This window comes from Canis aureus, chromosome 10, assembly GCF_053574225.1.
Source record: "Canis aureus isolate CA01 chromosome 10, VMU_Caureus_v.1.0, whole genome shotgun sequence".
NCBI lineage: Eukaryota > Metazoa > Chordata > Mammalia > Carnivora > Canidae > Canis > Canis aureus.
The window spans coordinates 53,584,329-53,605,905 of NC_135620.1; the positions used below are offsets into that span (position 1 = coordinate 53,584,329).

Consider the following 21,577-nt stretch of genomic DNA (forward strand, 5'->3'; position numbering starts at 1 on the left):
ATGCATGTCATGAAAACATTTTAATTTATAAAAATAGGAGTTAATTTAAAAATGGGAACTGAAATGAATGCTTTTTTACATTTCAGTGTCCTTTCACATCAATTCTTTTATTTCCTCCTCCCCCCATTTACACAGAAACTCAATAGATAAAAACCTTCGTTTTCCAGAACAGACATAATATTTGCCTTCTATTTAAAAACCCCAAGGGCCAAGATAATTACTTTTTTTTCTTTTGGTCTAAGGGCCCACTAATGAAGTGTCAGAACCAAGTCTAGAATCAAGACCTGGTTCCTTGTCCTGTGCTTCTCCCAAATAACTGCAATGCTTTTGTAGCATTAGCTGCTGCTATTTTTGCTCCACTTCTGTAGGATTAATGTACATCTCAAGAATTATCATTGAAATGTTGGGAAACACTCAGATTTTAGGCACTGTATCTTCATGACAAAAACTTAAAAAAACATAGATTTTGATTTTTCTCAAGGGCCTATGTTTATTATTACTTGGGCTAGAGTAGACCCTGGATTAGCAATGATTCCATCCAACTCCAAAGAGGTACTTGCAAATATCATTGGGCAAACACCATGTAATTAGCTCGTTTTAATAGAGCAAATAAACATAAGATTAATCAATAAAAGTAAACTTCTGCAGATTTAAACAGAAAAATCTAGGGAGAGCAACAACATTGGTAACTTTAGGAAAAAGGAATTTTATTAGCAGATGATTTTAAACTGCATGGATTTCTCCATGATATGCACACTGTTTTGTAGATTGTGCATTTTTCTGGAGAGCAGATCTGTAGCTTTTGTTAAATTATCAAAGGAGTCTGACTTCTAAAAGGTTAAGAATTTACAGTAATACAGGATGGGAGGAAAGGCATGTTGGCACAGTTTCAGGAAGGAGCAATGATAATAGAGCATAGGAAGAACTGAAAAGTGAACAAAATGTATCTATTTCATTTCTGGACTTTCTGGTTATCCTCTTGTGCTGTCTTTCCAAAGGAGATTTAGAACGATTTCTTTTTTTTTACATTTATTTATAAATAGGAAAAGCTCTGATTTAAGATACTATAATTCTTTTGTTTTAGCCCTGTGTCTGACTAGCCCCAAATACCTGTACCCAAACTCTTGGACATTTTGTGGGGATAGTGGACTTTGCCTTTCATTGGAAGGTTGGGAAACACTCAGATTTTAGGTGCTGTTATCTTCATGACAAACATGTAGAAAAACATGCTCCTCTGTGATTCTTTCCATGGCTTTTTAATGCTGTTTCTTTTCTCAAGAAAATGTTTTCATAATCACAGAAACTCTCTGAGCTTAACTTTTCTAATCTGTAAAATGGAGATAAAAAGGAAAATTGGCATAAGCTCCCAACACCTATTAACAGGAAGGGTTCTTGGCAGTACTCTAAAACCGCTAGAAACATACTGTTGTCCTTTAGAACTCTACTGTCTTAGACATCATGCCTTTCCTTTGGAATACCAACTTCTCTGCAGTTTTCTCTAACCAACCCTGCATCTTAGTTTCACTCCCTCAAAATTGAAGTTGGGACCATGTGATTACTGCATTTAAGTCTGCTGCCTTTGGCTTCTGTAGTGGGATTTATTTATTTATTTATTTATTTATTTATTTATTTATTTATTTATTTATTTATTTATTTATTTATTTATTTTTGTAGTGGGTTTTAGATCCTGCCTCCCGTCTCTCTTAGGATTCCTTCAGAAGAGGAAGAGTGCTTTGATACTAACGAGCACAAAAGACAAATAGCTAGCTATCCATTTAATTCAGTTCTTAGGCAGCTTCTTTCTTGCTTAACCCTGTTTTAATTTGTAATTCCCTAATGATATATGATGTTGAATATCTTTTTATGGGGTTACTTGCTACCTGTATATCTTCTTGGGTGAAGTATCTGTTAGTGTATTATGCCCATTTTAAAATCAGGTAGTGTATTTTCTTACTGTTGAATTTTAGGAGTTCTTTGGGTATTTTGGAGAACAGTTCTATATGAGATGTGTCTTTTGCAAATACCTTTTCCCAGTGTGTGGCTTATCTTCTCATTCTTTTGATATGACCTTTCAGAGAACAATTTTTAATTTACTGAAGTCCAGCTTATCAGCTACTTTCATGAATTGTGCCTTGGTGTTGTGTCTGAAAAGTCCTAATCATATCCAAGGTCTTCTGAATTTTCTCCTGTGTTATCTTCTAGACATTTGTTATCTTCATGATTTTGTGTTTTACATCTAGGTCTATGATCCCTTTTGAGTTAATTTTTGTGAAGGTCTCTTGGTTCTTCTTTTTTCCCCCCATGTACATGTCCAATAGTTATAGCACCATTTGTTGAAAAAGCTGTTGTTGCTCCATCATATTGCCTCTGCTCCTTCGTCGAACATTAGTTGACTGGGGCACCTTGCTGACTCAGTTGGTGGAGCATGTGTCTCTCGGGGTTGTACGTTTGAGACCCACATTGGATGCAGAGGTTGCTTAAAAATAAAATCTTAAAAAAAATTTGGTTGACTATATTTATGTGGGTCTATTTCTGGCTCTCTGTTCCATTGATCTATTTGTTCTTTCGCTAAAATCATACTGTCTTGATTACTATCAGTTTTATAATAAGTCTTGAAAGTTGTGTAGTATTGAATCTCAGTATCGAGTTGGCTATTGTGGATCTTTTGTTTTTCCATATAAACTTTACAATCAGTTTGTTCATATCCACAAGATAACTTGCTGGGTTTTTTTTTTTTTTTTTTTAAAGAAAGGGACTTTTTACTGTATTTTGAAAATAGCCAATGAATGCAGGAATGAGTGACATTTTAAAGGTTAGCAGACTATGATTGTCAGAATTCTGTTTAATTACATAGTTACAGTTCATCACATGATAATACAAATATAAGGAAATCATAGTGCTAACAATATTGAATAACTCATGGGTAAAAACCATCAATTTAGATGTTCAAAATCTCAATCCTGCAAAATTGTGGTGTAAAGTAGTATTTTTGAACTGCTTTTTTTTTTAAGATTTTATTTATTAATTCATGAGAGACACACAGAGAGTGAGGCAGAGACACACAGGCAGAGGGAGAAGCAGGCTCCATGCACGGAACCCAACATGGGACTCCATCCCTGGTCCCCAGGATCACGCCCTGGGGCAAAGGCAGTGCTAAACCGCTGAGCCACCGGGGCTGCCCCTTGAACTGTTTGTTTTAAGTGATGGAGGAAATTTTAATATTAATTTGCTGTGATTTTGATTAGGATTGTATTTGAGTCTCTAGGTCAAGTTGGAAAGAATGGACATCTTGACAATATTGAGTCTTTCTGTCCATGAGCATGGGTTATTTCTCTAATTACTTCTTTGATATCTTTCATCAGAGTTTTGTAGTTTTCCTCATCTAGATTTTGTACTTGTTTTGTTAGATTTATACCTAAGTATTAAAAAAAATTTTTTTGGTGCTAATGAAATTGATAAGTGTGGTTAAAATTTTTTTTTTTTTTTTAAGTAAGCTCTACACCCCATGTGGGGCTTGAACTCATGACCCTGAGATGTTGATATGCTCTACCAACTAAGCCAGCCAGGTACCCTTGTTTTGTACGTTTTAAATGTGGGTTTTTGATTTTTTTTAATACGGAGTTGTGAGATTTTTTTTCTTACAATTTTATCAGTCTGATCATACTGACCATACATGTTTTGCAAATATTTCCTCCTAAACTTGCTTTTTTTTTTTTTTTTAAAGATTTTATTTAGAGAGAGAGGCAGAGACACAGGCAGAGGGAGAAGTAGGCTCCCAGCAGGGAGCCTGATGGGGGACTTGATCTCTGGACCCGGGATCACACTTTGAACCAAAGGCAGACGCTCAACCACTGAGCCACCCAGGCACCCCAACTATTTTCTTTTTTAAGGTTTTACTCATTTACTTGAGAGAGAGAGAGAGAATATGCATGTATGAGAGGGGGGAAGGGAAGAGGGAGAAAGACAATCTCAAGCAGACTCCATGCGTATTGTGGAGCTGGATGTGGGGCTTGATGCCCTGACCCTGAGATCACAACCTGAGCTGAAATCAAAAGTTGGAAGCTTAACCAGTTGAGCCACCCAGACACCCCATACTTGCCTTTTTAACAGTTCCTTGAATACACGTTTTAAATAGTCTAGTCTATCCATTTTTTTAAAAAGTTCATGATTTTTGTATTCAATTTAAGAAATATTTGCCTAGCCCAAGATCACTAAGATTTCCTGTTTTCTTTTAGATATTTTATAGTTTCAGTCTATTTAGTTCTATTCATGAATCATTTCAAGTTTTGCCTTTGGTATGAAGTGTAAGGATAATATATAGATTATATTTATATATTTCATATATATTTCAATTTTGTTGATCTGTGTCTATTTTTATGCCAATGCCACACTGTCTTGATTATTGTAGTTTTACAGTAAGTCTTAGATTAAATGAAATCATTAAAAAATACTTAAGAATAGGAATTGATGTGAGACTACAAGGGGCAGTCCAGTGGGAAACATACTTTGATTCAAAATAGATTTTAGCGTTAAGTGTTACCTGAAAGTGGAGAGAGTCTTGTAAAAATGTACTGAATTACCCATCTCGAGGATGTATTGGGCAGGGCTTGGATGTCAGCTAAGGTGGAGCTTTGAACTGTAATGTAGCACAAGGAGAGTGGCAGGTCTGTACTCTTAAGTATTCTTTTTAGGCATTGTCTTGGTATTTCCTTTTCTCCCCCCACCCCTGCACACTTAGTCCTAATCTTCATTGATGGGAAAATATTTGGTGTTTACTGGAATTTAGCAGTTCTCCTGCATCTTTGTGGTCTTTGACCTTTTCTAGAAGCTGGCATGCTACAATCCTAGTGTGGGATTCTTTCATCAGTTCTTCACTGATGTTTTGTAAATAGCTCTTTGAGGTCATTTGGATAGGAGCTTCTCTTGTTATCTTGTTATTCCTAGAAGAAATTACTTCTCATCCTTGTTTAAGACCTATTAGCTAAATCTGGACTATTGAACTCTTCTTTTGGCATAAATGAAATGGAGGGATTTCTATGATGGGCTTTTTTTTTTTTTTTTTTTTTTTTATTCATGAGAGACACAGAGAAAGAGTCAGAGACATAGGCAGAGGGAGAAGCAAGCTCTCTGTGGGTAGCCTGATGCGGAACTCAATCCTAGGACCCCAGGATCACAACCTGAGCCAAAGGCAGCCGCTTACCCACTGAGCCACCCCAGGTGCCCTTCTATCATGGGCTTTAAATGAAAAACATATATAACTTAAACCTTAGATATGTGACATGAAACTGGTTGCTGGCCATAGGAGTAATTTAATTTCCTCTACCTCTTTGTCAGGAGGCTATAGGAGATTTCTGCATTGAGGATGAGATTAGATTAGATTACTCATAAGGGCCCTTCTAACTTTTTGCCTTCAAGCTTTGTTTGGAGGTCCCAGCTTCTTTTCTCTTAGACTTAGATTTACAAATCTAGTTCTAACTCTAATCTTGGCATATAGTGGGTGCTAAAGAAAAGTTTGCTTAGTTAATGAATTTGCAAAAGTTCTTTATGGTGTCCTCTTTTTTTCTCTTGCAGTTAAAAGAGCCAAATTCCAGGGTTCACCAGGTAAGGCCAGTCTTTAATTATTATGTCTTTTCCCTTCATACTTGCTGTGATTTTTTTTTTTTTTTTTTACTTGCTGTGATTTAAAATCAATCTTTTTTTTTTTAATGTTTTATTTATTAAGAGAGAGAGGGAGAGAGAGCGAGAGCATGTGCACCCAGCAGAAGGAGAGGGAGAAGCAGGCTCCCCCGCCCAGGTGGGAGGCTGTTGTGGGGCAATTCCAGAACCCTGAGATCATGACCTGAGCCAAAGGCAGATGTTTAACCAACTGAAACACCCAGTTGCCCCTAAAAATCAATCTTTTAAACAGTCATTAAGGGGTGCTTCCGTGGCTCAGTTATTTAGGTGTCTGCCTTCAGCTGGAGTGGTGATCCTGGGGTTTTAGGATTGAGCCCTGAGTCTGACTCCCTGCTGGCGAGGAGCCTGCTTCTCCCTCTCCTCCTACATGTCACTCCCCTTGAGCCTGCTTCTCCCTCTCCTCCTACATGTCACTCCCCTTGCTTGTGCTCCCTCTCTCTGTCAAATAAATGAATGACTGAATGTTTAATCAGTCATTAATTTCATTTAATTCACTGATCACATAAATTCACAAAATTTATTGTTTAAAATCAATATAGAAAGATGTGGTCAAGGGGTACAAAGTTTCAGTAATGCAAAGTGAATAATTTCTGGCGAATTAACATATAGTGTGTTCATAATTAATGAGTATGGTATACTTGGAATTTGCTAAGAGGGTAGATCTCAAGCTGTCAATGTATACACACACTTTAAAGGAAAATGGTAATTATGTGAGTTGTGATGACTATATTAATTAGGTTGATTATGGTGGTTATTTAGCAATGTATATCAAATCAAGTTGTACACTTTAAATACATACAATTTTAAATTGTCAATTATACCTCAATAAAGCTGGAAAAAGTCAATGCTATTGTAAAACATTAAGGAAATCTATCTCTATATCTAGTGAAAACTTAAAGTCCCCTTACTTTTTGGCCAACTCAATTCTACTTCTCAGCAATAACTATTTAGAGGTTTGTGTATACCTTCTCAGGTTTTGTCTGTGCATAAGCCTATATAAACAAATAGATTAACTTTGTTTGACCTGCTTTTATTCCAACAGATCACTTTGAGTGTGTATGGGTACATATATCTAGTTTTTATTTCTTTATCTCAAGTTAACTTTGAGGGCATCTAGGTGGCACTTTAGTTAAGTTTCTGACTCTTGGTTTCAGCACAAGTCATGATCTCAGCATTGTGAGATTGAGCCCCACATCATGCTCCATGCTCAGCATCATGTACTGGGTTTCTTTCTTCCTCTTTTTCTACCTTTCTTCCTGCATGTGTGCTCACTTTCTCTCTCTCTCTCTCTCTCAAATAAATAAATAAATCTTTTTAAAAAAGGTTTTATTTATTTATTCATGAGAGACACACAGAGAGAGGCAGAGACACAGAGGGAGAAGCAGGCTCCCCACAGGGAGCCCAATATGAGACTTGATCCCAGGACCGCAGGATCACGCCCTGGGCCAAAGGCAGACGTTCAACTGCTGAGCCTCCCAGGCATCCCTCAAATAATTAAATCTTAAAAAGAAAAAAAAAAGTTAACCTTCTGCCCAGTGTGGGATTGGAACTCATGATTCTGAAGTCAAGAATCCCATGCCCTACCAACTGAGCCAGGCAGGAACCCCTCTGCTTCTTTCTTTTTAAGTATACAGAATTTTGTTATAAATTTGTACCCTAAGTTCCTGATTGATGAATATTTAGGTTGTTTCCATTTTTTTTACTATTAGAAGCAATACATGTTTTTGTGCATTTATCACTATCTGCTTTTGCAAGAGTATTTATACACTAGAATCCAAAAATAGAGAATTGCTGGGCCAAAGGTATGCATTTAAAAACAAAATATGGTAGCTGCTGCCACACTGTATTTCTGAAAGTTTTGGGAAGATTATACTTAAAGTATATATAACTGTTTATCCAAACCCTTATCAATATTAGGTAGTATGAAATTTTTTAATCTAAAATTTTTAAAAAAATGAATGTAGTTGAAATACAATGTTATAGTTGGCGGCGTACAACATAGTGATTGTAAAGTATATACATTATGCTGTGCTCACAGGTGTAGCTACCATCTGTCACGATATGATACTATCACAGTACCATTGACTATATTCCTTTTGCTGTGCCTTTTATTCCTGTGACTTATTCATTCCATTACTGGGAGCCTCTGTCTCTCACTCCCCATTTTACCCTTCCCCATTCCTCTGGCAACCATCAGTTTATTCTCTGTTTTTGTAGGTCTGATTCTGCCTTTTTTTTTTTTTTTTAAGATTTTATTTATTTATGAGAGCGAGAGCGAGAGAGAGAGAGAGAGAGAGAGAGTGCATGTGTGCGCAAGTGAAGGGAGAGGAGGGGCAGAAGGAAAAGCAGACTCCCTACTGAGCAGGGAGCCCAAAGCAGGGCTTGATCCCAGGACCTGGGAATCTTGACCTGAGCTGAAGGCAGATGCTTAACCGACTGAGCCACCCAAGCACCCCTACTTTTCTTTTTTTTAAAGATTTATATATTTGAGAGAGAGAGAGAGGGTGAGTACACAGTGTGGGAGGGGCAAAGAGAGGGGGAGAGAGAATCCTAAGCAGACTCCTTCTGAACATAGAAGCTGTGGGTAGGTGGGCTTGATCTGACCTGCTGAAATCAGGAGTCAAATGCTAAAAGGACTGAGCCACCCAGGTGTCCCACTATTGCTTTTTATGTAAGTTGTGGCTTCGTCTAGCCTTAATAGATCAAGCTTGGAATCTCTTTCCTTTATGAGGACCTTTTCTCAATTCTTGTCCCTGTCAACAGCTAGAGGTAACCCTTTCCTCTCTGATCCTTTACCACTTTTCTCTTTCTCTTATGATACTTATTTCTATTTTATTTTATATATTTTTAAAGATTTTATTTGATAGACTTATTTCATCATTTTATTAACTTTTCTACTAGATCAATTAGATTTTTTTTTCAAACTGAAGATGGTCTATAAAATCAATTTGGTTGTGATTAATGGAATAGTTTAAATAAATTAGAATAGGAAATACCAATGATTACATCTTGTATTTCATGAACTTTTGTTTTCATTTGTGTGTATGTGTGTCTACAGGGTCAAATATTTATCTCTAAAATTTGGAAAACTATTAAAGCCTATGCTTTTGAGACTAGAATGTGTTTTATAACTTTTTATAGCTCTGCATGCTTAGAATGATGCCATATGGTACACAATATAGTTTTATATTTTTCTTCAACATATAATACTTTAGTTTGGGTTACTCAATTCCAAAGGTTTTGTGAGATTGAGTAACAATCTGAGCACTAAGTATTATTCTTCATTTTGCATTTTTTTAAAGATAAATTTAACACATATGTGACCCTGAAAGTGCAGAATGTGAAGAGCACAACTGTAGCAGTTCGTGGTGATCAACCTTCTTGGGAACAAGATTTTATGTTGTAAGTATTTTGCAGCAGCAGCAGCCTACAATATTCTTTATGAAAACTACAGAGTTGCAGGAACAAGTGAGATGTGAGGTGGGTGAAGTACATCTGCAGTTTTGTTCTTTCCTGGATGTGTAATTGATTCTACATTATGTGAATTATGAATACAAGTAAACTCCCAATTCATTTATGTGGGTAAATACACTGTCTAGTAAGATTTTCCCAGTGGTCAGAATTAGGATATAGTACAATATACTTGGCATGATATTAAACATAATTTAAATCTTTGATTCTCAGAAGGTTCCTTGAAGGAATGTGGTTATGTGTGTGTGTGTGTGTGTGTGTCTGTGTATGTATGTGTGTGTTTGAGAGAGAGAATTTGAGTGTGTGCATGTATGTATACCCAGGTTACCTGTTATAGAAGATGAGGATTTCTGTGCTTAAAATCTTTTTGCTTTATGGAGTGAAATGTCATACTTTCTCTAATTAATAAAAATGAGTGACCACTAATAGAATTTCTCACATATAACACAAAATGTAGTATATTATGATTGTAAGCTCTGGCTTTAAAAACTTGACACTTCTTTTTTTCCTCTGAAGTTTCAGGAATTTTTTTTCTGCTCTAGAAAAGGGGAGAAAAATGTAGAATATCATTCTGAAAGACTATACAAATCATTGAGCTTCTCTGAGTGACAGTTACTTTACCTGTAAAGGTCTATCTTTTTTTACGAGGTTATGCTTGTTTTCTGGGAAGTTAGGCATGAGAGTGCCAAACAAGAAAATGTATTAAAATTGCTGTGAGTTTTGAAATGGAAGTGAAATTGCTTTCCAAGTTTTGTGGTGCATCTCAGAGGCACGTAGAGATGATTATTTTCATGTAGATTCCTTTCAGTCCTTTGGGCTTTTAATATATTGCTTCTTATAGTACCATTTAAGAAACTACATTATAAGTAGTTAAAGGGTAACATTATGAGGGACAGTACCAGAAGCTATAGATAGAAAAGGATGGAAAGAAGGTGTTGAGGAGGTAGATTTGTCTTGCATGATTGGGTAGTTGTTGTGCTAGTTATTAGGATAGGGGACAACATAAGATCAGTAATGAATAAGCTTATATTTGAGGTTCTTACAGGACTGGTAGGAAGAGAGGTACAGAAGATAATTAGGGACTTGAATCTGGCACTCAGGAAGGAAGTCCTGGATTGGAGAAATATTTTGGTCAGTTGGAGCTGTAGGCTTAGATGAGGAAGTTTAGGGAGAGTGTGAGTAAATTGAAAACAGGGCCTGGGGTAAAGCCTGGAGGGCACCAGCATTTAAAGTGGGACAGAGGGGGCTAAAAAGGAATGAACAGAGAGAGAGAAGGGGAAACAGGAAACTGAGAGAACTAGGGCTTCAAGAAGAAAGAGGGCTAGTGTTGTCAACATTTCTCCACTGGTTGCCTCTCAAGATTATAAACCTCGTTCATTCCCTTTCTCAGTTACAGTGACATGAGAGTAAGACTGTGTGTTCCTTTCTCTATACCTGTAATGGCAAAGTCAGCTATGAGTGGTTTATTCAGGTCTCTTCCCATGACTATTGACATATAAAATCCAGCAATCCAACTTTCTTCTGACTTCCAGTTGGCAATAATAATCACTTACTGTTACAATTGTTCCATTGTGTGAAACCTAGTGATCTTCTACAGCCTCTCATCAGCATAGCTAGCTCTTTATTCTTATGTGCTTATTTTTCAATTTCCCATAGCACTTCCTCTTTCAACCCTTCTGTGATTGTGTGAATTTTTTTCATCTCCCACCTTGACTTTGCTCTCTCCTGTTACACATAGATTTTATTAGCTACATTTTCCTCTTTTATGCTCCTATTCCTATTCCTCCTACTCTATTCTTTTGTCACTGGCAGCTCCATTGCTGGTCTCTTATCTCCCTTTCTCCTTTTTTCTTTCTTCTGATATATTATGTGGCAGTATCTAATACTCAGTTTTGTATTTCTCATTATTTATCTTTAATATTTCTGTATCTTATTTCCAGGACTAGATTATTCATTTAAGGGAAAGTAGGGCATCTTTACTTACGTGAATTTGCCTAGCCCAAAATGTTGTATATGTTTATGCACATATATTATTGATTGATTCATAGAGGATAGGAGTTCCCCAGAGCTCCGGGGGATGATGCATAAAGAGAGAGCTCTCAGACGACGACTTCTACTACTACTACTACTACTACTACTACTACTACTACTACTTCTTCTTCTTCTTCTTTCTTCTTCTTCTTCTTCTTCTTCTTCTTCTTCTTCTTCTTCTTCTTCCTTCTTCTTCTTCTTCTTCTTCTTCTTCTTCTTCTTCTTCTTCTTCTTCTTCTTCTTCTTCTTCTTCTTCTCAGGAATGAATAAATAAATAAAATCTTGGAGAAGAAAGATTTTATTTTATAGACATAGAAAGAGAGAGAGAGGGGCAGAGACACAGGCAAGAAAGTAGTCGTCGTCGTCGTCGTCGTCTCCTCCTCCTCCTCCTCCTCCTCCTCCTCCTCCTCCTCCTCCTCTTCTTCTTCTTCTTCTTCTTTTCTTCTCCAAGATTTTATTTATTTATTCATTCATTCCTGAGAGAGAGAGAAGCAAGGAGCCTGATGTGGGACTCAATCTTAGACCCTGGGATCACAGCCTGAGCTGAAGGCAGGTGCTCAGCCACTGAGGCACCCAGGCGTCCCATCTCAGACTTCTTTTAAATTGGGCCTGCTGAACACACATAGATGAGATAAGATGCTTCTATTTTTATTTATTGATTTATTTATTTATTTTTATAAATTTATTTTTATTGGTGTTCAATTTGCCAACATATAGAATAACACCCAGTGCTCATCCCATCAAGTGCCCATCTCAGTGCCTGTCACCTAGTCACCGCCACCCCTCGCCCACCTCCCCTTCCACCACCCCTAGTTCGTTTCCCAGAGTTAGGAGTCTTTCATGATCTGTCTCTCTTAGATAAAGAAGCTTCTTACAGAAGATATCCTTATTGTTTGAGTTTTATTCCCCAGAGTTCCCTAAGAACTTTTTTTCTATCCAATTCAAGCTGTAAAGACCTCTGGCTGTTTCTTTCATCTATTGGCTTGAGATGTTGCTTAGGACTTACTTGAGGAACATTATGTATGTATTCCTAAGCAATTTTTTTCTTTTTCAGATTCAAAAGATTTGGGATTATCAGATGTCTTTTCCAGGGCTAATTGATTAATTAGGTTGAATGAAACTATGACAAAAGCTTAGTTTTCTCACACTGTGAACACCTTAACTTAACTGGCTGGGTTTAGTAACCTACTTTGTGGCTTTGAACAGCTCTCAAGATAGCTTGAAAGGTTTTAGAAATAGGAACTGGGTCCTACTGTGTATTTTGCTCAGAGTACCAAACCGTACATATTATATGTGCTGAGGAAACATTAATTAAGTGAACTCATTAGTACATTATCTGTTCTATTGTATTTATGTAAAAGGGGTGGATTTTCTTTGCTTCACTTGTTTTCAACACACTTAATGAGAAGTCTATGGCTGTTATACCACATATTAAACTTGTGAATCTGAGAACATGTGTCTTAATAGAACAGGGAAACCAAGCTTTCTCTAAAGTGTGAACTTGAAACTTCATGTGATGAATAGCTGTTGTCTCCCTGAGAATACCTTTCTGCTTTTTCTGCTAGAATTGGCCTTTTCTCATCTTTCTCGGATTTCCTTTCAAATAATCTTATATTTCAATAAGAGCTTTCTGGGGGATGTTTTTAGCATAATATAAGTGTTTACTTGTTCCACTCTAAGACTGTAATTACATTTGATTTGGCCCTTCCACTGATATTCCACCATGTATGATGTTGCTTTTGCTTAGTGGTTATGTGGCTCTTTCTGGAATGATTTGTTTGTTTGTTTGTTTGTTTCTTTCTTTCTCTTTTTTTAAATTCTGTTTTGTCTTTTTATTATTTTTATTTATTTATTTTTAATTTATTTATGATAGACATAGAAAGAGAGAGAGAGGGGCAGAGACACAGGCAGAAGGAGAAGCAGGCTCCATGCTGGGAGCCCGATGTGGGACTGGATCCCGGGGCTCCAAGATCAGGCCCTGGGCTGTAGGCAGGCACTAAACTGCTGAGCCACCCAGGGATCCCCCTCTGGAATGATTTCTTTATTTTCTTTCTTTCTTTCTTTCTTTCTTTCTTTCTTTCTTTCTTTCTTTCTTTCTTTCTTTCTTTCTTTCTTTCTATTATTTTTAATAATAAATTTATTTTTTATTGGTGTTCAATTTGCCAACATACAGAATAACACCCAGTGCTCATTCTGTGAAGTGCCCAACTCAGTGCCCGTCACCCAGTAACCTCCCCCCACCCCCCGCCCACCTCCCCTTCCACCACCCCTAGTTCGTTTCCCAGAGTTAGGAGTCTTCCATGTTCTGTCTCCCTTTCTGATATTTCCCACTTATTTTTCCTCCTTTCCCCTTTATTCTCTTTCACTATTATTTATATTCCCCAAATGAATGAGACCATAGACTCTGGCTGCCCCCCACCCCAGATAAACACTGTATTTCATTCTCTACTCATCAGTTATGAACTTCACTGCCAGTGGCCTGATGATTTAAGTTTGGGAGTTGGGGAGTGAGGCCCTTACTGAAGGTCTGGCCTTGACTCTGTAACCTAAAGTAGTTAATTAGTCGGTGGGAGAAGCCAGGAGCAAACCAGAGATCTGGTACAGAAAGGAAGGGATATTTATTAACAGGAGATGTCTTTTTATTTTTTTATTTTTATTTTTTTAATTTTTATTTTTTTATTTATTTATGATAGTCACAGAGAGAGAGAGAGAGAGGCAGAGACATAGGCAGAGGGAGAAGCAGGCTCCATGCACCGGGAGCCCGATGTGGGATTCGATCCCGGGTCTTCAGGATCGCGCCCTGGGCCAAAGGCAGGCGCCAAACCGCTGCGCCACCCAGGGATCCCAGGAGATGTCTTTTTAAAAGCTTTTATTTTTGGCAATAAAGAGCACAACATAATCTCCAAAAAAAAAAAAAAGTTTGTCCTTCTCCGATTGACTTATTTCACTCAGCATAATACCCTCCAGTTCCATCCACATCGAAGCAAATGGTGGGTATTTGTCGTTTCTAATGGCTGAGTAATATTCCATTGTATACATAGACCACATCTTTATCCATTCATCTTTCGATGGACACCGAGGCTCCTTCCACAGTTGGGCTATTGTGGACATTGCTGCTATAAACATCAGGGTGCAGGTGTCCTGGCATTTCATTGCATCTGTATCTTTGGGGTAAATCCCCAGCAGTGCGATTGCTGGGTGGTGGGGCAGATCTATTTTTCACTCTTTGACGAACCTCCACACAGTTTTCCAGAGTGGCTGCACCAGTTCACATTCCCACCAACAGTGTAAAAGGGTTTCCTTTTCTCCGCATCCTCTCCAACATTTGTGGTTTCCCGCCTTGTTAATTTTCCCCATTCTCACTGGTGTGAGGTGGTATCTCATTGTGGTTTTGATTTGTACTTCCCTGATGGCAAGTGATGTGGAGCATTTTCTCATGTGCTTGTGGGCCATGTCTATGTCTTCCTCTGTGAGATTTCTGTTCATGTCTTTTGCCCATTTCATGATTGGGTTGTTTGTTTCCTTGCTGTTGAGTTTAATAAGTTCTTTTTAGATCTTGGAAACTAGCCCTTTATCTGATACATCATTTGCAAATATCTTCTCCCATTCTGTAGGTTGTCTTTGAGTTTTGTTAACTGTTTCTTTTGCTGTGCAAAAGCTTCTTATCTTGATGAAGTCCCAATAGTTCATTTTTGCTTTTGTTTCTCTTGCCTTCATGGATGAATCTTGCAAGAAGTTACTGTGGCCGAGTTCAAAGAGGGTGTTGCCTGTGTTCTCCTCTAGGATTTTGATGGAATCTTGTCTCACATTTAGATCTTTCATCCATTTTGATTTTATCATTGTGTATGGTGTAAGAGAGTGGTAAAATACAGCATCCATTCCTGATCAAAACTCTTCAGAGTGTAGGGATAGAGGGAACATTCCTCAACACCTTAAAAGCCATCTATGAAAAGCCCACACAGCAAATATCATTCTCAATGGGGAAGCACTGGGAGCCTTTCCCCTAAGATCAGGAGCAAGACAGGGATGTTCACTCTCACCACTGCTATTCAACATAGTACTAGAAGTCCTAGCCTCAGCAATCAGACAACAAAAAGAATTCAAAGGCATTCAAATCGGCAAAGAAGAAGTCAAACTCTCCCTCTTCACCGATGACATGATACTCTACATAGAAAACCCAAAAGACTCCACCCCAAGATTGCTAGAACTCATACAGCAATTTGGCAGTGTGGCAGGATACAAAATCAATGCCCAGAAGTCAGTGGCATTTCTATACACTAACAATGAGACTGAAGAAAGAGAAATTAAGGAGTCAATCCCATGTACAATTACACCCAAAAGCATAAGATACCTAGGAATAAACCTAACCAAAGAAGTAAAGGATCTATACCCTAAAAACCGCAGAACACTTCTGAAAGAAATTGAGGGAAAACACAAAGAGATGGAAAAATATTCCATGCTCATGGATTGGAAGAATTAATATTGTGAAAATGTCAATGTTACCCAGGGCAATGTACACGTTTAATGCAATCCCTATCAAAATACCATGGACTTTCTTCAGAGAGTTGGAACAAATTATTTTAAGATTTGTGTGGAATCAGAAAAGACCCCGAATAGCCAGGGGAATTTTAAAAAAGAAAACCATAGGTGGGGGCATCACAATGCCCGATTTCCGTTTGTACTACAAAGCTGTGGTCATCAGGACAGTGTGGTACTGGCACAAAAACAGACACATAGATCCATGGAACAGAATAGAGAATCCAGAAGTGGACCCTCAACTTTATGGTCAACTAATATTCCACAAAGGAGGAAAGACTATCCACTGGAAGAAAGAGTCTCTTCAATAAATGGTGCTGGGAAAATTGGACATCCACATGCAGAAGAATGAAACTGGACCACTCTCTTTCACCATACACAAAGATAAACTCAAAATGGATGAAAGATCTAAATGTGAGACAAGATTTCATCAAAATCCTAGAGGAGAACACAGGCAACACCCTTTTTGAACTCGGCCACAGTAACTTCTTGCAAGATACATCCATGAAGGCAAACGAAACAAAAGTAAAAATGAATTATTGGGACGTCATCAAGATAAGAAGCTTTTGCACAGCAGAGGATACGGTCAACAAAACTCAAAGACAACCTAGAGAATGGGAGAAGATATTTGCAATGACGTATCAAGGGCTAGTTTCCAAGATCTATAAAGAACTCATTAAACTCAACAGCAAAGAAACTAACAATCCAATCATGAAATGGGCAAAAGACATGGAATGACTTCTTTAAAAAATTTTTTTTCCAAAGTATTACAGGAAAATCATTGTGTTTATCACTATCTTCTGAAAAACATTTTGTTTATAAGTGACAGTATTTATTTTAACTGATAATGACTAATGGGTTCTCCAGGAGCTGAGTGGAGTGAACCGGCACACCTAGTGTCCCTTACCTGGCTTTGACCGCAAGTTCCTGTCAGACCTGGATCTCTTCAGGAGCCCTTTTACTTTTGCTTGAACCCCCTTTCATAAATCTTGTAAAGAAGCCTTGCCTTTCCCTAAGTTTCCTATGTACAGTTTGTAAATGTAAGTTGAGGGTAGTGTTACTATTAATAATAAACATATGAAACTTCTTAGTAAGGGTAGAAATTCTAGGCTTGCAGGCCTGGCAGTAATGCCCTCATTACTTACCCCCATTTGTGTGTGTGTATGTGAGAAAATGCATTAATCTAACCATATTTGTAGCTCCAGAGGAGAGAGGATGGATGAACAAAGGAATTTTTTTATGGATACTTAAATAGTTTTCTAGGAACCTAAAGAATGGTTGTAGCATTCTGGGACATTTTGGTTTTCCCCAAGAACAGGATCCTTGTGAGAAAGTATTCAAGGTTTAGCAAAACAGGAGATATAGATGTAGGAGATGTATATTGCATATTATCTGGCTTTTTTTTCAAGTTTTAGTTATTTTTAGTAATCTCTATACCCAACATAGGGCTCAAACTCACAACCCTGATACCAAGAGTCACATGTTCTTACTGAGCCTGCCTGGCATCCTTATCTGGCTTTCTTTTAAGGGCTTTCTTCTTTCCTTCAGTGAGATTAGTCGCCTGGACCTGGGTCTAAGTGTGGAAGTATGGAACAAAGGACTGATCTGGGACACCATGGTTGGGACTGTGTGGATTGCACTGAAGACTGTTCGTCAGTCGGATGAGGTCAGTCAATGCATTGTCAATTTGGAGGTACGGTTCTAGCCCATGCTTGTCCCCATCGTAGCTGCATTCAGCTAATATTCATCCATGCATCTTAGATTGTTCTGCCCCCCCCTTTCTAATTAGTGAGCATGCAACCAGCCTATTGAGCATGAACCTCAGTCAGAGGTTCAATGGATTTTATTTAAGTCTTGTCTTCTCTCTGTCCTATGACTGAACTCAGAGGTGCCAGAACATTTTTTTAGCCATATCAGATAGATATCCCCTTCTCAGGACTGTGTGTGAGAGAAGGATAGAGGGATTGGAGGGAGAAGGAAAAAAGAGGGGGAGTATGTTTGTGTATGTGATCTAGGATACCTGTGGTTTCTGTATTCCCCTCTAAGATACTATCCTGGGAGGGATCCCATTAAAATTCCTCAGCCTGGATCCTGTTCTCTTCTTTATTTCTTTGAATCACCAATTCCCAGGGAATTGGTTTCAATCTTCTGTCTTCCATATATAACCCTAACAGAGTTTAAGGAATTACTATGTGGGGCAATTGTTATTCATACTATCTCTGTACATTATTCCAAGAGTGCTTTTCTACTTCATTTTCCCAGATCAAAACATAACTCAGCATCATTTCCCCGATAGACAGTTACTCTGAACTTGGAAAAAATGTATTGTATTCTTATTTGGTTTTAACATTGACTGCGTGTTTTCTCTAGGAGTATGGATATTGCAAGTGTGCCTCCCTTTCCTAAATTCTTTTAGTTCTGGCTAAGTCTCTACTTCCCCAGGCCGAGGGGTAGTTCATTTTTATTGTGGCTCCAGTTCAGGTATACTTTAACTAGTAATGTTAGTAGCTCTTTACTGATTAGAAGTAGCAGCACTTATTAAGTGACACAGTCTTTAAAAATTGTGCAGATTAAATATTAATTTATGGAGATGTTTGGTTTTTGAGTTTGGTACTTCAGAATTCTATCTTCAGTGGTCTTTCAGAGAGCTGAGCAAAGTGATAGCTAATTGTCTACCAAAGAGGGAGAACAGAAACCACCTGACTGTAGAAGCAGGTGGTGACAGTGGTATATTTGCCTTATCAGGATGTGAGTGGTCCCCAGGAGCTCTCCAATAAGGACATTCAGAGAAAAACACCAGCTCTTGAACCAGGAGGAAGGGAGGCATAAAGAAATTAAGTTTAATCTTAGATCTTTTTTTTTTAGGAAGGGCCTGGGGAGTGGTCCACATTGGAGGCAGAGACATTGATGAAAGATGATGAGATCTGTGGAACTAAAAACCCAACTCCTCATAAGATTTTGCTTGATACAAGATTTGAGCTGCCTTTTGGTGAGTTTATTGAACTGGACTTTGAAAACCATTTAATACTTTTTACCATATGGTTAACAATTGTTTGCTAGTCTCATTACTGTATTTTTTGTTTTGTCATCTATCTCCTTTGAGGGCATTTTGTCTTCTGCCCTAGTCCCTATAACACTACCCTAGGAATGGTGCAAACTGTAGAATGATACTCAGTAAAGAATCCACACTAAGTACATTCTCTTCAAGTCATTAGGTTTCTCTATTTTAATAACTTAGGAAATGCTTATTAGAGAACATCAGTAATTTGTTCTTTTAATAATTTAACATTCATTGGCTTAAAGTGAATATATACCTTGTGATTTGTCAATTTTAATATTGAAATAGCATTGATAAATAGAAAAGTATTTGAAAATACTTTTTAAGTCAGAAAGACACATGCCATATGATTTCACTCATATGTGGAATTTAAGAAACAAAATAGATGAACAGAGGGGAAGTAAAAGAAAAATAAGGTTAAAAACAGAGAGGGAGGCAAACCATAAGAGACTTCACTTTAGGAAACAAACTGAGGATTGCTGGAGAGATAGTGGGTGGGGAGATGGGGTAGTTGGTTGATGGGTATTAAGGAGGGCCCTTGATGTAATGAGCACTGGGTGTTATATGCAACTTGAAGAATCACTAAATTCTACCCCTAAACTAGTAATACACTAAATGTTAACTAAATTGAATTTAAATAAAAAATTTAAAACAATTTGTAGAAAACAAAAAAATACACGTTCATGGCAAAAATAGGCTTTTTAAAAAATATATAGTTTTGCTGGAGAGTAGATCTGTGGAGCTCCACACACTGTTAGTCCATCCCTCATTTTCTTTCATTTATTTATTTTTATCTTTTTAAATTTATTTATTTATTTATTTATTTATTTATTTATTTATTTATTTTTTATTTATTCATTTCATTCGTTCGTTCGTTCATGAGAGAGACACACAGAGAGGCAGAGACACAGACAAAGGGAGAAGCAGGCCCCATGCAGGAAGCCTGACATGGGACTTGATCCCAGGTCTCCAGGATCACACCCTGGGCTGAAGGCGGTGCTAAACCGCTGAGCCACGCGGGCTGCCCTGTTTGTTTTTATTTTAAGTAGGCTTCACATCCGTCATGGGGCTTGAATTCACAATCCTAGGGTCAAGAGTTGCATGTTTCATCAACTGAGTCAACCAGGCGTCCCCTCCCCACCATTGCATTTTAAACAGATATTTCTCTCTTACAATACTGTATCACTTATATTGTGTCATTGGTGGCAGTATACATTTCTATCTAGATTTTGAGTTTCATGAGGGCTCTTGTGTACCTTATTTTGATATCTTTAGAGTTTGCTTGGCATGTAATAGTGTCTGATAAATGTTTTTTTTTAATTTTTAAAAATTTTGAAAAAAAATTTTGAAATTTTTAAAAATTTATTCATGAGAGAGAGGCAGAGACATAAGCATGGCTCTCTGCCTCTCTCTAATCTCATGAATAAATAAATAAAAGTTTTAAAAAATAATAAAAAATAAAGAGTCCTTCTAAAGGAAGAATTTTAGCTTACAGTGTGCCATATTTTGGCAATGAAATTTTTTTTCGGATAATTCATAAGCCCATGAAATATTTTATTCAGTTATATACCATTAACTTTTAAAAGTAGTAATGTGATTTTTAAATTTTTTTTATTTTTTATTTTTTGTAATGTGATTTTTTTAAAAGATTTTATTTATTTATTCATGAGAGACACAGAAAGAGAGTGGCAGAGACATAGGCAGAGGGAGAAGCAAGCTCCATGCATTGAGCCCGATGTGGGATTCAATCGTGGAACTCCAGGATCATGCCCTGAGCCGAAGGCAGACACTTAACCACTGAGCCACCCAGGCGTCCCGTGATTTTTTTATTATGTTCAAAGTTTAGAAAATACATGTATGCAAAAAAAAAAAAAACAAAAAATAAACAAATAACATTAACATATGATCTCACGAACTGGAGATTTTTTAATGTGTTGATATGTTTCTTTTATTTAAAAATTATTTATTTATTTATTTATTTATTTATTTATTTATTTATTTATTTATTTGAGATAGGGAAGAGGGGCAGAGAGAGAGGCAAAGAGAATCTCAAGCAGACTCCATGCTGAGTGCATCATAGGGCTTGATTTCATGACCCTGAGATCATGAGCTGAGCTGAAACCAAGAGTTAGATGCTTAACCAACTGTAACATTGAGGCACCCCTGATATGTTTCTTTTAGTTTTTTTATGCACTTAATAGTTATTCCTATAAAATAGTACAAATATATTATATTTTAACTTGTTTTACTCACTAATTACATAGTTAAATAATTGCTCACAAAATAAATGCTATTCCTCTATAATATTTTTGGTGGTTGATTTTATTTTATTGTATGAACTTATAATAATAATAATAATATTTGTTGGCCGATTACTGTGTGCCAGTATGTATATCACTAAACATTTTTACATAGTATCTCATATAATCCTCATTTCAATCCTTCGAGGTAGATCCAACTATGATCTGATTATGAGGAAATGGAGGCACAGAGTATTTAAATCCTTTGCCCAAGATCACATAGCTAGTAAGTAGGAAAGTGAGGATTTAAACTTGAATGATTTGGCTTTGGAAACTGGGCTTTTAATTTAAACTATAATACATTTAACCATTTTTCTTGCTGTGGATTTTGATTGTTCAAAGTTTGTACTGTTATAAATAGTACTGCAAGGGGAACCTGGGTGGCTCAGTCAGTTAAACATCTGCCTTCATTGGCCTTAGTCTCAGGTCATGATTCTAGGGTCCTGGGATGGAGCCCTGCCACCAGCTCCCTGCTCAGCTGGTACTCAGCCCAACCTTGTGTGTG

The 21,577-nt window shown here is 37.3% G+C and overlaps 1 protein-coding gene across 8 annotated transcripts in view; it reads left to right on the forward strand.

Annotated features, from left to right (window-relative positions):
- The window catches only part of UNC13B (unc-13 homolog B), a 231,367-nt gene that overhangs the window by 52,197 nt on the left and 157,593 nt on the right, over positions 1-21,577 (forward strand). For all 8 annotated transcript variants that reach the window (XM_077912416.1, XM_077912419.1, XM_077912420.1 and 5 more), the window contains exons 2-5: positions 5,572-5,601; positions 8,979-9,078; positions 17,263-17,380; positions 18,580-18,703. In XM_077912416.1, coding sequence (XP_077768542.1) covers positions 5,572-5,601; positions 8,979-9,078; positions 17,263-17,380; positions 18,580-18,703 — 372 coding nt within the window. The remainder of the gene's footprint in view (positions 1-5,571; positions 5,602-8,978; positions 9,079-17,262; positions 17,381-18,579; positions 18,704-21,577) is intronic.